General features: G+C 43.8%; 1 protein-coding gene across 1 annotated transcript in view; it reads left to right on the forward strand.

The window, feature by feature from the left end:
• The window catches only part of EML6 (EMAP like 6), a 273,438-nt gene that overhangs the window by 238,930 nt on the left and 17,861 nt on the right, over positions 1-16,647 (forward strand). The window contains exons 28-30 of the mRNA XM_077772351.1: positions 13,130-13,208; positions 14,962-15,091; positions 16,537-16,635. Coding sequence (XP_077628477.1) covers positions 13,130-13,208; positions 14,962-15,091; positions 16,537-16,635 — 308 coding nt within the window. The remainder of the gene's footprint in view (positions 1-13,129; positions 13,209-14,961; positions 15,092-16,536; positions 16,636-16,647) is intronic.

Consider the following 16,647-nt stretch of genomic DNA (forward strand, 5'->3'; position numbering starts at 1 on the left):
TCTCTTTTTCTGTGGGTTTGGTTTGTTGGTTTTCGATTCCACGTAGAAGTGACAGCATCTAACAAATGGCAGGATTCCCTCAGTTTTTAAGGGCTGAATAATACTCCACTGCGTGGGCATACCGCATTTTCTTTTTCTTCATCCCTTGGGGACACTTAGGTTGTTTCTGTGTCTTAACTATTGTAGATAATGCTGCTGCACACGTAGGGGTTCAAATATCTTTTTGAGTTACTGCATTTGGTTCCTTTGGATATAATTCCCAAATATAGAATTGCTGAAACATATGGTAGTTCTAGCTTTAATTATTTTGAGGAACTTCCATACTGTTTTCCAGAGTGGCTGCACCAGTTTGCATTCCTAACAACAGTGCACAAGTATTCTCCTTTCTCCACTTCCATGCCAGTATTTCTCTCTTGTCTTCCTGATGATGGCCTAACAGGTGTGAGATGATACCTCACTGCAGTTTTAATTTGCATTTCCCTCATGCTAGTGATGTTCAGCATCTTTTCACGTACCATTGGCCTTTCATATATCTTTTTTGGAGAAATATCTCTTTAGGTCTTTAGCCCTTTTTTTAAGAGGTTTTTGTTTGGTTTGGGGTTTTGTTTTGTTCTGTTTTGTTTTTTGCCACTGGATTGTATGAGTTTTTTAAATATATTTTGGATATTAACCCCTTATCAGATACACGGTTTGTAATAATTTTTCCCATTCATTTGGTTGTCTTTTCATTTTTTGACGGTTTCCTTTGCTGTGCACTAGCTTTTTAGTTTGGTGCAGTCCCACTTGTTTATTTTTTAGTTTGTTGTGGTTGTGTCCTTTCCAAATAATCATCACCAAGACCCATGTCAAGAAACTTTGTTGCTATGTTTTCTTCTAGGAGTGTCAAGGTTTCCTGTCTCCCTTTTAAGCCTTTAATCCATTTGGGTTAATTTTTGAGAGTAGTATAAGATATGGGTCCAGTTTCATTTTTTTACATATGAATATCCAGTGATCTCAGAACTATTCATTAAAGAGACTATTTTTTCTCCATTGAATATTCTTAGCTCCTTTGTCAAATATCAGGTTGACCATGTATGCCTGGGTTTATTTCTGGGCTCTTGATTTAGTTCTATTGGTCTGTTATCTGTTTTTAAGCTGGTACCATTCTGCTTTAGTGACTGTAGCTTTATAGTATAGCTTGAATTCAGAAAGTGTGATATCTCCTGCTTTGTTGTTCTTTCTCAGGAATTCTTTGGTACTAGGGCTCTTTTATGATTCCGTATTTTAGGAGTGTTTCTCTACCTCCTACCATTGGAAAAACGCTATTGGAATCTCAAATAGGGATTGTTGCATTGAATCTATAGATGGATTTTGGTGGTATTGACATTTTAACAATATGTATTCTTCCAATCCATGAACGTGGGATACCTTCCCATTTATTTGTATCTTCTTCAGTTTCTTTCATCAAGGCCTTATATTTTTCAGCATAGAGATTTTCATCTCCTTAGTTAAATTAATTTCCAAGTATTTTATTGTTTTTGATGCTTATAAATGAGATCAATGTCCTTATAGCTTTTTCAGAAAATTTGCTGTTAGCATATAGAAATACTATTGATATCTTGTGTGTTAATTTTGTATCCTGCAATTTTCCTGCATTCATTGATTGGGTTTAACAGGTTTTTTTAGTGGGGTCTTTAGTATTTTCTATATATAAAATCATGTCATATGCAAATAGAAACAATTTTACTTCTTCCTTTCCAATTCTCATACCTTTATTTCTTTGTTTCTTTATTTACTTGCTAATTGTTTCTGGTTAGTACTTTCAGTACTATGTTGAATAACAGTGGTGAAAATGGGCACCCTTGTCTTGATCCTAAATTCAGAGGAAAAGCCTTCAACGTTTCACCAGTGAATATGATGTTAGCTGTGAGCTTGTTCTGTACGACCTGTATCATGTTGACATAGGTTCCTTTTATGCCCAATTTGTTAAGAGGTATTATCATGATTGGATATTGAATTTTATCAAATGCTTTTTCTGCATCTGTTGAGGTGATCATATGATTCTCTTCTTTCATTCTATTGTGATGTATCACTTTGATGATTTACATATTTTGAACCATCCTTGCATCCCCAGAATAAATCCCACATGCTCATCTTTTCAGTGTGCTGCTAAATTCAGTTTGTTGGTATTTTATTGAGAATTTTGGCATCTGTATTCACCAGAGATAATGGCCTGTTATTTTTCTTTTCTAGTAGTGTCCTTTTCTGGTTTTGGTATCAGGATAATACTGGCCATGTAAAATGAGTTTGGGAATGGTCCCTTCTCTTTGATTTTTTTTTTGGAAGAGTTGGAGAAGAATTAGTGTTAATTCTTCTTTAAACGCCTGGTAGATTTCACTAGTAAAGACGCCTCATTCTGGGCTTTCTTTGTTGGGATAATTCACATCATTTTAAGTAGAAATTTTCACAGTTATGATTTTTAATTGGAAGTTATTCTCCACATTGGCCATTTTAAAAAGTAAATGTTAATAACAGAGTTTTAGATCAACTATGTCATTACTTCCATTACCTCCAACATTTGAAATCTTTGACATCTTTGAATTCATCTTGGTTTTTGTTTCTGGAGTCTCTAACTTTTACAAAAAGAGTTGGCTCATTGAAAGTCAAAGCAACACTCAGCTCCCTTGGGGTTTCCTTTTATATCTGAAGCCTCAGTAGATGTCCAGTGTTTATCTGGAGAGTGGCTGGCTACATTCTGACAAGGGCATGAGAGAGTCCTTGGCATTAATCTCACTTGTGATAGCAATCTGCTTTGTCATCACAATGGGACAGTGATGCCAGTGATGGAAAGATGACAATACAAAAGTTAGAGATGTAAAGTTTCTTTAATTTTGGAGGTTTGGAAAGCTATAGGCGCAGTTACATAAGGCAGGAACTAACAGCATTTCCTCAGCCAGTGTTAAGGCTTCCCTAGTCCCCAGAGCACCCCCATGAGACAGCCATGCTTATGAGGATTTTTTTCCAAGTAGAAGAGGCTTCCCTTACTGTTCTCCTGAGGTTTTATTTTCTACCTTTTTATATTCTCTCTCCGCCCTAAACACATACCCAAGTGCTGAGGATAGTCTGAACCCATGCCTGCTAGCTCAGGAGGTATAACCGCTATGAAACAGATCTCACACACTGCAACGTGTTTATATAAGATTAAGGAAACTGACTTTGGCTTTATCAGAATCTTGCCTCAGCATGCTCTGGTTTCAGACTGTGTGAGGTTATCTCCGCACAGTGAGATAGGGTCCTTCTGCTCCACCTCTTGTACTTGCCAACATCTTCTTTGTTTGTACTTGGTTGTTGTTGTTTTTTTCTTTTAATTGCCAGATCTGAGATTGGCTTTGTGGGGGATGACCTTTTGGGGTTTCACTTTATTATCCTACTCCTGTTGGTTGGAGGCCTTAAGAGTTGGGCAATCATGAGCCTTTGTTGTCTGCCCGCTTTGGGGATTCTCATAAAGCCCCTGTCCCGCAGGGAGACATCCTCTTCATAAGATGTCAACTCTGTGAAAGCAAAATTTCTGATACACTCACTGCCTTTTCTCCAAATTTGGTAACAGTGCCAGCGTTCAGTAAATGATTATTGATTGAATGAATAAACTCCTTAATGATTTAACAAGATTTAGGTTCATTTCTAGTCACTGATACCCACGGATTAGATATGAGAGTCTGAGATTCTGTTGGGATCTTGCTTTATACTCCTAATCTAGCTTGGAAATTTCTGTCTCTAAGCATTTGGCACCGCTGGCTATCCTTCCGGCTCTCAGGTTAGCGTTTCATCTGGCTCCTGCCTTTAGACAATTCCAAACAACAGCCTAAAATGGAGAGGCCCTTACTCCTAGTTATCTGTAGCATTGAGGGTGACTGTCCCCTTTTTGTGGCAGGGAGTGTGTGACATCGGTGATTAGAAGGGATCCAGAGGACCAGGCACCTCCCCCCCTCATTCATATGTGCTGTGAGCTTCCTTCCATGTGGGTGGATGAGTGATGCCTCCAGTAGTCCCCACACATAGGGACTTGTCTCCAGGTACCACTGGCCCCCTGCACTACTCACCCTGATTTGACTGACCCCAGCTGTCAGCATCTCAGTATCTTTCAGTCATCCCCACTTGTGGACCTACAGGCAAAACCAGGATCCTGAAGGGTGATCCTCTCCTCCCCCTCTCAGTAACCCCCACTAAGAAGAAGAGGTTTGGGTACCCCCAAACATGTATGAGAGGGTGCTTGGTTCTCAGTGGAATCCCTCTCCCAATCCTCCCTGGTGCGCAGAATAATGTCACCTTCCATCCCTCTAAGCCACCCAGTATGAGGAGATGCTGGGGTGGCATTGCCAAAATTATTCTTAGAGGATTATAACGAAGGAGTCTGTGAATGCTTCTACATTAATATTTTAGTTCCTCTGATACATTTTTAACTATCAGTCTTATGCCATATGTTCCTCAGGAAACCAAGAAGCTTTTACCAATCCACAATTAGAAGCAGATTCTGAGCCTCTCATAAATGTTGGTTTCCTCGTCTCTGAACTGATGGGTCCCAGCACCAAATGACCTCAAGGCTGCACTTGGGGCTTACAGACATTTTCCAAAATTGTGCCTGTGGCTGAATAGGGAAGGCCCGAAAAACTGTCGTCTTCTACTTTATCATATCTCTTCTGAACCCATTTGTATAGATTTATGAACTGAAGCAAAAAGATCCTATAAAGAAAACTATGCATTATGGGTTTATAAAGAAACATTGAGGGAATTTTATTTTTGTTTCTTTGTTTTAGCCCCAAATTAATAATCACCTTTAATCCTTGGATTCTTAATATTTTGGTCCTTGGTATCAAGATATTTAAAGTTCCACTGGACTGTAAACTATGTGTATGTTGTCTTAGTTCCTTAAGGGTCAGCAACGTGTCTCTCATGGCTCTCACTATGTGCCTGACAGAGTGCCTTGCTCATAGTTCAGAGTAAACAAAAATTTTTTGAATGAGTAGATGAATGAATCAATTTATTTAGCTGGCTTCACTTAATCTATAAATGTATTAATCTGTTCTCAAAATGGTCTACAAACCCCTTCTTGGTCAATAACCACATTTATCTCCATTTTGTTAGCACCCATGGGTGATCTTATCTTTGTGGGGAATGGTGAGACCCATGTAGAATCTGGCCATGAGACTGCTCTTGGTTAAATAATTTTATCTTGTGCCATCTGCCTGTTAGGAATTAAATGTCTGTTTGGCTTAAATCTATTTAAATAACCCAAGGCAAGAAGAGATGAAAAGAAAAGTCTATGTTATTTGTAGCCATCGCACCTATTTTACATACAAAGCTGCTTTGTCAGCAGATTTACAGTGAAACAAAGCACATACTCACAAGTGGCAAAGTGTAAAAATATTGCAAAGATTTGATAGATTTCTCTGAATTGAAAGAAACCACCATCTCTAGGTAATGCCGATTTTTCTTCTAACCTTTTCTGCTATATTTAGGGAGGGAAAGCTGCCCCCAATTTTTAAGAAAGTTTATGTGTAATCAGTCACTGCCCATTTCACATTTGCCTGAGGTATGATGAGCTTGACAAATCAGGACAATTCTCTCCTCCGTGGAGAAATACACAAATAAACAACCTGGCACTTCCCCTTTCCTCACTCCACTGGCCTCACAGAGGCCCTTTGTCATCATTGATCAGTAGCTGCTTTGTGAGTTCAGATAGTTAAGAGCTGCTAAGGACTGACAGTCTTGCTAACAGGTGCTTCTGAATTCACTCTAAAATTTACCATTTGAGATCCGTCAAAACCGCTACGTCCTATCTTAAGCTTGGTCTGATAAATGGGGAGGAGCCTCTGATTCTACATTTCCATCCCCATCTGTGATGATGGAGTGACCTTAACAAGCCTAAGAGTTCATACAGAGACCCCATTGCCTGTCTGTTGCATATAAGCTAGACTCAAACTTTGCTCCAGAACAGCAAGTGCACACATACAAGGCATGCAAGGCAAGGTGTGTTCTCCAGAGCATTTCTCTCTCTCTGAATTGTTCTTTACTCCGCCCCTTAATTCTGCAGAGTTCTGTACTCACAGCTGCCTGAGTGGGTAGAAGGTAGCAAGGACCCTGTTCTTTAATAGGGTGAAAAGAAGTGAACTTACAGTACCTATTAAACCCCCAACATGCTGAAATTAACCATTTCAAAGGCCTATTGATAGGCTATGTAACTGTGCTGAAAGCTGAGTAGTTGGTTTTGTAAAGGGAATTTAATGCTACCTTCATAAATGACTTTCCTTATTCACATCTCTTGATTTTATGAATTGTTTGGAGCAAAACAATGACTTCCGTATAACTGATAATTTTAGGACTTAAACCTGCCATTCATTAAAGCATAGTTTGTTCAATTGTTATATTTTAAAAAAATGTGCCAGGGCTTGAAAATGCAGAGGTAAAGTGATTTTTTTTAAAGATCAATAGACCCAGGAAATCATATTTTTACAGTATAATCAATTGACTCAAACTCCCTAGCTCCTGGATATAAAGAATGCATTACATACAGGTGAGCAATTTCCTGATGAAAGGAGCTCTCTTACAAGACAGGATTGGAAGTAGTTATTTTTATCAAGTCTCCGAACATCTCTCAGATCTCCATTTGGAGGGAATGGGCACTACTGGGGTCATTTCCCTCCCATTTTCTACTGTTGTGTGGTCATGAGGTGGTAACTGGGGAGGTGTTTGCAGAAGCAATTGTTGGGGTGCATGGTTTGCCCCTCTTGAAACAATGTCCCTGACTGTGAGGTTTGGAGCATCTGTGCATTTTGTGGGTGTATGTGAAGCATATTGGCTTTCTCTTTAACCAGCCCACCCCTGTCCTTTGAAGTTCCCATCATGCTCCATCTTCTCCCCCTCCCTGTCACTGTCATTTATCAACTTCCTGTCTCTGAGGAGTTCAGCTAATGGTAAACTGGCTGAGCCGACTCCTGCCAGCCATGAGTTCCGTCACCACCAGTAGTTCTCTCCCTCAGGGACTCTCTCTCCTCTAGATATCTCATCCCCCCCCCGGGAATCCTAATCTTAATCCTCATTACAAAATCCTAGACACCTTGATAACTCTGTTTTTCTCTGCCTGAATGCCACTTTTCCAGTCTTTTGGCCCTTCACTCCTGTATTTCTCCTACAGCACATACTTCCATTCTTCTGACTAGGAGGTCACAGTGGTGCAGACTGCCCTCGCCGGAGTCCATGATGCCAGCTGCACTGAGGCCCCCTCCACTGCTCCTTTGTTGTCTTCTTGTCTTTGATGGGCGCCCTTTGCCAGCCACTCAGCACTCAAACACAGTTTTGCCCCTTCCTCACCTTTCTGCCCAAACCCTACCCCTCCACTCTTGGTAGATGGCTTTTCTACCCTATTTTATCAAGAAAATAGAAGCTATTGGCACGAACTGCATCTTGGCACTTCTTTCCCTCTCCTCCATCTTCTTTCCCGTCCTCCAATCCATGTAAACCATTCGCGTCCTTTCTTCTCAGAGACATGAAGTCCCTCCTCCTACTCAAGGCAGGTCCCTCAGCTGGTTGCTTGGCCCTTAGCCTCCAGCCATCTGTGCTCCCTGACCATCCCTGTTCTCTCCTGTGTCTCTTTTACCCACTCCCCACAAAGAGGATCCGTGTCCCCAGCCAGGAGATGCATTTCAATCTTTGCCATCCTTACCAAACTCTCTTCAGGAAATAAGTAAATCCTTTGACTGATTCTATACATTTACACACATATTCCAACCTTCCCTCGCCTTTTCCCTTCTCATCCAGGCTTTACCAAGTCTCTTTTTCACTCTCTAGCCCATTCCATCTGTCTTTTGTCCCTGTCATTCTGCTGACATGGTGACTTTCTGATTCCCAAATCTTCTATCCTTGTCTTGTTAAAAGGAAGAACTTGTTTCTTCTGGAGTAGCACTGTGCAGTAGAAATACAGTGGAAGCCACGTAGTTAATTTTTCTAGTAATCACATTTAAAGCATGTAAAAAGTTAAAAGAGATGGTGAAGTTAATTTTAATAATGTGTTTTATTTAGCCAGTGTATTAAAAATATTATTTCCACATGTCATCATCGTGAAAATTGACTCATTTTATATTTTTTGAAAATTATTTTATTGAGTCTTCAAAATATGGTATATATTTTAAAGTTACAGCACACCCTAATTTGCACTAGCTGCATATGTAGCCAGTGGATACCATATTGGATAGTGAAGTTATATCTTTTTAGAAACTATCTTTCCTGACCCTCCCCCTACCTCTTCAATCATTTCTTCACAATGTCTTGTGTCTGCCTCCTCTTCTAGCCATTCACATGCTGTTGGGCCTCAGGCTTTCAACTCTCTTCCTGATTAATCTCCTTTGTTCCCCCGATTGGATGATGATTCTCTGAGTCCTACCTCTCAGTTGCACTTCCCGTTAGTAAAGCCAGACCATAGATGTCTAAAGTTTGATACAGCACCATCTTACATCCTCGCTCTTCTCTTCCTGCTAGGTGTCCAGTTAGAAAATTGGTATTCCAGGGGCGCCTGGGTGGCTTAGTCGGTTAAGCGTCCGACTTTCGCTTGGGTCATGATCTCGCGGTTCGTGGGTTCGAGCCCCGCGTCGGGTTCTGTGCTGACTGCCAGCTCAGAGCCTGGAGCCAATTTCAGAGTCTGTATCTCCCCCTCTCTCTCTGACCCTCCCCTGCTCACGCTGTCTCTCTCTCTCTCTCCTAGAAATAAATTTTTTAAAAAATTTAAAAAAAAAAATTGGTATTCCACTTGCATTGCTCTTCCTCCTTCAGCCCCTAGATCTAATCAATTCAAGAGGTTTTTGAAGTCTACTTCACCAGTATTTCTTTAAATATTCACTTGTTTCCTTCTCTACAGCTACTGCTTTAGTCAAGATCCTCATCATCCCTCCCTTGGATTATTGGAGTGGCCTTTTCAATACCCTGCCCATCTCACTCGTGGTTCTCTCCTTTCCATCCTGTATGACCTCAGTTTTCACCCCCTCCCCAAATAAATTGATATTCACCTAAAATGGCCAAGTCTGGGACTGTGTCCCCATATTTAAAAAAGGGTGGAGAGAGGAGACTGTGTTCGAGGCTTCAGTCCAAAGCATTTTCAAGATGGCAGGCTTCCCTAACGGCATCCTGTTATTCTCCTGTCTGACTCTCCCTCCCACTCCACCTCACTACTGAGCAGCTCTACAGGTGGTTCTGGAAGACCTAGGAGTACACTTAACAGAATCCAGCTCCTTTTGTTTTGATAATGGAGATCTCCCATGGCTTTGTAGCATTTTCCTCAACATGAATTTACCCTAGAGCAATGATTCTTAATCTCTCTCTCCCTCAGATCATGTACATCTTTGAAAATTTGCTTAAAACATGCCTCATTTCCCCAGAAAAAATGCTCAGCTGCCAACACAATTTGGCCTGAGTACCTGAAGCCCACCCATGGGCTGATAGGTCTCGCTGAAGGACAATGTTGAAACAGTGCTCAGGTCACCTGCTGGCTCCCACTAAAAAGGATCAAAAGTTGGATTTCCCAGGATACTTTGAAACCCCGTGGAGCATTTTATGGCCCATTTTGGAATCTGAAGAAAGCTGTGTTTCATACTCCGAGGACACTCTGAACATTGACTAACAACACTGAAAACAAACCTAAACTTGCCTTTCTTGGCTAAATATATCTGATTTTCTCCACACCAACACTCCTCTTTATAGAAGCTGTTTGCAGCAACTTTGTTTCTTACTAGCTTTCTGAACCTCTCTCTCCAGTTGGCTTTCATGCTGTGCTCATCTGGGGTTGTGACTGATCTTCAGCACATCTTCAGTCATTTCAGAAGCTTCCCTAAAAACCTTGGCTCCGAACCCTCTCCTGCACATCTCAGGTCATCGTGTGCTCTGCTCTACCCTTCGTTCTGCCAGCCCAGCACGCCGGGGAGGGGACAAAGAGGGGCATACACGGGGCACTGGCTACCTCTGGGGGCCTCTGTGTGGTGCGAGCCCGTGTCATCAGACCCCACTGGTCTTTAAGTGAGCTTAAAGCTTAAAGCTGCTGGACAGCAGGACTGCAGCGTGGATTGACCTTCTCACGGTCCTTCCCTGCCCAAGAGTGCGCTGTTTCCACAGAGGACGTGGGGACATGAGGTAGGGACTCCACCCACCCACACGTAGGGGTGCGTCTCTGGCAGCCTGCACCCCTAGCACTGCACAGGAAGAGTGCTGCCTCCTTACTTAACACCAAGCCACATGCTTGAGTCCGCAGGCCTCCCCTGGGCTTCTTGCCGCTACTCTCTCTTCCTTGGCAAACTTCTCTTCTGCTCTCTTGGAGCTCAAGCCTGTCCATCGTCCTCTCCTCTGATTATCCAGTTTGTTTGCTCTCCTGCCAGCCTCCCTCCTTAAGTTTCTTGCCCAGTGGAAACCCTGTTCTTTGTTTCCCTGAGTGGCTTCAAAGTTCCACGTGCCCCAGAGTCCCTTTGTGTCTCGGGTCCTCCCCGCTGGACTCCCCGCCGCCTCACTTACCAGGCTCTTAACCTTCCTAAGTTCCCTGACGCACCCCCACCCCATTGCTAATCTGCCCCACTCCCACTCCCTTCCTGGCTCTCCCATCCTGAGTGCCAGCTAGTACAACCAGCTTATAAAGAGTTTATTGGACTGAAAAGTGAGTGAGTGTTCTCACGCGCCCTGCTCTTTCCCACCTCAGCAAAGCTTTTCAGAGTCACATTTCCAATGGAATCTGAATCTGGAAGGATTTAGATCTGCTGAAAAATGCCAAACCTCCAGCATTTGGCTGTGTTTGAGATTTTTGGCAGTTCCTCCCACGTCTGATGTTACGAACACTGTTTATAGATGCCTGGAAAGAAGCCTTTAATGCTTGTATTGTGTTTTAACTTGCTTTCCTTTGGAGGCAGGGAATTGTCAAGTAAGTATTCACAGCACTCTGGAAAAGCCCAGGTGTTCAATGAGCATCCAGTAGTAAGCGTTCATGCAGAATCCACAACCGCGAGGGGTCTATACTTAACAATCCGCTGAATTTGCCACCATGCAGGTTTCTTCCTTTTCCCCCTCTCATCTTCAGTTTTGAAGCAATACAGCCATAAACATATGCTTGTGAAATAAGAAAGAAACATTCTGAGATTGCTTTACTTTTCAGTTTTTAACTGAAAATCAAGGTGAAAAAAAGCATCGGATTGCCTTTATGTGTATATATATACAATCTCGTGTATATATAAATACGCAGTGTTTGTGCTTGTATGCATACCTCGTATACACTGTATAATATGTGACATATTATACAACCTGTGTGTACCCTGGAAACGAGCCCTGCGTTTAATCTCCAGTTTTGCCTCTGAATCACACGCTGTGGCCCCAGTGTCCCTCTCCCATCTCAGACCTCGGCTTGCTTTTGTCACACACTCGAACATTCTTAGGTGAAAGAAGAAACCCACGGATTTCATTTGAAAGTCCCACTAAAACAGAAGAAAGAGCAGATGTCCTGGGAAGTGATAATTAATGTGAAGGAAGTGTCTAATTGCGAGAACTGGCATGCCCCCAGCCTCCCGGTTTTGCTCAATTTGGCAGCAATGACATCAGCCGGGGGTGTCGTTTTGCAGAGATGTGCTCACTCCCTATTCTTCAGTGCAGATAATAATACCATTTGGTCCAATTATCACTTATGATTGCATAACGTGTTTGGATTGAAGAGTTTCTCAGAAAATAAAGGTAACTTGTTTTTCCCCAGCCCAAAAATGCAAGCCGTTCCAGCGGGCAAGCCGCCCTACCAAGAAGCACTGGGAATTGTTAGGCTAAATTATGAGTTGAACTTGATTCTCAAACAAAGCATCCATTGTGCCTAATTCCCAACGACATCCAGGAGGATGTTATTGTTTTCCTGACGACAAGTTTTCCCCCAGCACACTCTCAAATAAGCAGCGTCCCCAGGCGCATCCGCAAAGTCGCGGAGAGTGTGCGGGAAGCATTGACAAGGCTTCCTTTTTTCTCCCTATTCTGTAGGCGCTTTAGTGCAGAGTTTGCCCAGAGACGCCAGGGTATGAGCTTTCTGAATTTGTAGACTGGTGCACTCTTTCATTTCTGTTTTAGTTCTTTGCTGGCATGCTCGGGAAGCATGGTTTGTGCCACACAGGAATGTCTGTTCACTTGGATAATGCTTGTGCATGAATGAGGTGGTTGCTAATACGGCTCTAAACTGTACTAAGTTTCTCACTTGGCTTTGTTTGCTGCTTACAAGGGGATCAAGGTAATCCTTTCTCTTTGCATAGCCCAAGAGCAATAACTAATGGATTTGGAACACGCAGCGGGACCTGCTACAGCTCTCCCCTATCCATTTCCTAAACTCCGAGAAGTGTGATTTAAGGGAACCCCGTGTCAGAGAAACTTGGCTTACTCATGTCAGAGTAGAGCACTTCCCCATTATGAAAGCTCTTAGCTAAGTTTGCAGGACTGAGTCCAAAACCGAGAAGGGAAAGGCAAACTTGGGGATGATGGCGGCAGTTTAATGTAGACCATGCCGCTACAGTACAGGACACAGGGGGCATTCCTTGTCTTTTCTCCCTGTACTTCCTACTTGCCCTTTTGTGTGGCATAAATGACCTGGGCACTTGGCCCTCTGGGCCTTTTCCCAGACCTGACTTGTATGTCCCACTTGACACCGTGGCATGATCTCTGGCCACCTAATTCTGAATAACACAGGCATATCCCTGTCTGAAAACTGGCCAGTAGACTCAGGAAGCACAGCCTCTTCCTTCTCATTCTTAGGCTCCTCTTTAGTTGTGAAACCAGCCCCTCTGGCTCACGGATCTTCCTGGCTCCCAGAAGGTGGAGAGACTGATCCCTGACTCCGATGCCTTAGGTCTGGGGAAGCCCACCCCAGTGCCGGTAAATCAGGCCCCATCAAGTGGGAACCTGGATGACAGGATCTACTTTTTCTGCGGGAGTGAGGGCAGAAGCAGGACGAAAAAACCCAGGGGGAGGGTCGGCTGACTGGGGGACAAGAGAGAGAGGAGCCTGGCGCTGGCCTTAGCTGAGCGCACTGGACAAGCCACCTTGCTGCCTTTTGTTCAACACTGTGTTTTTGTTTTTGTTTTATTGTGGCTCTGTGTTCCAGACCACCTGTTAGCAGAGCAGCCCCCCAGCCTGAGAAACTCCAGAAGAACAACATCACCAAAAAAAAGAAACTGGTTGAGGTGAGGAGTCGTTAAGCTATTTTGGTCTTGGTCTAATATCAGTGTTCTAAGATCCGCCCAGTGAACGCCACCATCTGCGTATGGCAAGATACTTTCAGGTAAACTTGAGTGCAGCTGATGGGCCTCTCTGGTCTCTTCTCCCTTCTACAGAGTGTTGTGTCCCCCATCCCAGAATCACACCCACCGGGTCAGATTCCTTCAGCCCTGCCACTAGGTCCTGTCAGTCCTCACTTGCAAATGTCCCATGTCCTTCAAATCTGTCTCCTTTCCCCTAGACTCAGTCTCACTCAGGGGTGGAGAGTGGGGGAAGACACAGGGAGAACATAAGCTTATTCTTTGTCTCTAACTTTGTTTGAGCACCTACCATGAGCCACGTATCACGTATGTACTTCCCATGAAACATTTCATATAATCTCTCATGAGGACAGAAGAATCCATCTTAACATTTTGTAATTGGAAAGGGGGGACTAGCTGGGGGGACTTATCATGAAACAGAGCACAAGTCAGAAGATGCAGGATCCAGAAGCCGAAAAGCCATCATAAACCAAGATGGTGCCTCTCTCTGCCCACCACGGCCTTGTCTGTCTGATGCGTTCTTCTCTTTCTCTGCACACTTCCTGAGCTATTTTGGTAGACAAATGGGTATGACCCAGCACCTGAGTTTATATCTCTGAACTGAAACAGCCCAGTGTCCTCAAGTCTAAAGAAACCACGTGACTGGCCCAGCTTGAGTCAGTTGTCCACTGGGATGAGGGGTCACATTTTACATACACAGTTTCTGAGAAACACATTGAGGTGGGGGAAGGCTGAGATGAAAAGAGGAGAAACATTCTCCAGCAAAATTTTAAAGGTAGGAAAGCTCATGATATATTGGCTAAATAGTTCAGCTTCACCAAGGAGTATAAGATGTGTGAGCAGGGATAATTGTGCCAACTTAGGAGCTTGGGCTTTATCCCATAGGTACTGAAAGTCAGTGAATGTTCTGGAATAAGGAGGGGTTGTGGTAATTTAGGACAATTAATCTGATGTTTGCAATTGATGAGCTTTGGAGAAAGAAATCAGGGAACGTAGAATCAGGGACCCACATCGTAATCCTGTATCCAACCAACCAACCAACCAATCAACCCAGTGCCTGGCACAGAAGAGCTACCAGTGGTACGTGTGTATCAAATCATATTAAAACTGATCCTGATCTTAATCACGGAAGATAAAACAGGAAGAAAAGAAAGACTTTAAACCCAGAACAGGATCTAGTTGTTGGAAAAAAATGCAAATTATGTAGAACTTTGTAGGGCAAGCACCAAAGAACAGAACAGGCATGGCATCTGCCTCAGTGTTCTGCCCTGCCAGGCCCAGCGACATTCGTGGGAATCAAAGCAAACCTCCGGGCCACCATTCAGCTTCCCCAGAGAGTGCCTGCCAAGGCACAGACCTACAACTTCTAGGTGACCTTTATAGGGCTTCAGATCAGTAGACCTTGATTCCCCTGCAGAGCTTGGAAGCTTATCTAGACTATTTAGAAAACTCCCTGTAATTCTGTGTGTTGGCCCGTCTCCCTAGCTTTTCAGGGAGCTGAAGAAAGGGCTGTGTTGTAGCCTCAGCTAGTCAAGAAGCAAAATGCTTTTTGTGGGCTGTTGGCTGTCTGACCAGCCATGCAGTTCCCATGAGGTAAGTGGCTGCTCCCAGAGTGTGGGTTTGTGCCTCTGAGCTTACTTCCTCTGAGAGCCGCTTTTATCTCTGTGTGGGAACGTAGGAGCTGGCTCTCGACCACGTGTTTGGCTACAGGGGATTCGACTGTCGCAACAACCTGCATTACCTGAACGACGGTGCGGACATCATCTTCCACACTGCGGCGGCTGGCGTGCTCCAGAACCTCTCCACGGGTAATTCAGCCCGAGGACCCCCCTCTGAGGACAGGATCCTGCTCTTTAGTCCCCTTGTTTGTACTCCCCCAATCTTGAGATGCCCCCCAAACTGATGCATTCTCATCCTGGTAGAGCCTTTCCAGTCGATTCCTCACTGGTGTCATCTGGTCCCAGAAAGTGTCGAGGCCCCCGCTCAAAGGTCAGAGCCCTCTTTCTTTCCAACAACACCCTGCTGTCAGCCCTCTGAGGGAGACGTCTGTGTTTCCATCAGCTGCTCAGATGCTGGGAGAGTGGACAGAAGCCAGAAAGAGGGTGTAGGGAGTGGAAAAATTGCTTGCAGCGGGTTACCAAGAACAGAGCATAGGGGAGCTTTTCTTAATTTTTTAGCAGCTCAGATTTTCAAGTTTTGCTGTTTTGACTAGTTGCAGATTTACTGTAAGGATGAGAACTGTTAATCTGTAGCTAAAGCACCCCAAATGTCCCTTAACTAGTAGAGGGTAACTCACATGAAACAAAGAGTTTGAAAAGAAACACCGCAAGGCAAAGGAAGCATTCAGAAATGAATTTGACACCTGTACCTTTGCCACCAGATTGACATATGTTAACATCTTGCCTTACTTGCTTTATATCTCAAAACAGACCCCCTGTATTTTTTCAAATTTTTATGTGCCTTCCCAATTCCACGCACTTATTTAATGCATACCTTTTTAGACAGTGAAGTCGCTGAGCACCTAACGATCTGTTTTTGGGCGGGGGAGGAAGACCTCAAAATTTTCTATACGTCTTCTCTTTTTTACAGACATACGGTCACTTTAGCAGCAATGTGCTATTTCCTTGTACATCAGTGCCATCACTTACCTCTTAGTTGTTGGATATTTGGATGGGTTTACAGCGGCCACTTTGGAAGTCAGCAAACCCATTTTCCACAGTAGATAATAAATATTTCCTGTGCTCTCTTCTACTTTCTGTGATACGTATGGAGTTAGGGCATTAGGGGATGAATACATCACCTGTGCTGTCCAGTAGGCTTCCAAGTGGACTGGCACTGAGAAATAACAATGATTCAAAAGAGATTCCCTAAATATTTTCCTGTTCCTCAGACTTCCTTTTCAGATGAGTAAGTGGTGCCATTTTGCTCAGTTAAGTACTGTCTCCATGATCACCTTGGACCCTGGAAGCCTCGCACTTGGACTGTGCCCTGGACCCACACAGGCCATGGGAGGGATGGAAGGGGAGCTGGTATGTGCTAGGGGACAGACCCCAGCTCTTCTGCCAGGCTTGGAACAGAATACGTAGATGTAAAAAATGCTCTCCCATCTCCCCAAGAATGATTCTAAAATTGTGAACTTGTGGCCTTGATCTCTCACTTTGACGAGGCGTTTCGAGACCCTATATGATGCTTCGACATTGTCCTGTGAAGTCTCGAAAGCTCCCCTGCTCACCCTCCCGTGTCTGCCCCCTAGGGAGCCAAAGCTTCTACCTGGAGCACACGGACGACATCCTTTGCCTCACGGTGAACCAGCATCCCAAGTACAGGAACGTGGTGGCCACCAGCCAGATAGGTAGGAGGGCTG

Source organism: Crocuta crocuta, unplaced genomic scaffold (assembly GCF_008692635.1).
Source record: "Crocuta crocuta isolate KB4526 unplaced genomic scaffold, BGI_CrCroc_1.0 scaffold830, whole genome shotgun sequence".
Lineage (NCBI taxonomy): Eukaryota > Metazoa > Chordata > Mammalia > Carnivora > Hyaenidae > Crocuta > Crocuta crocuta.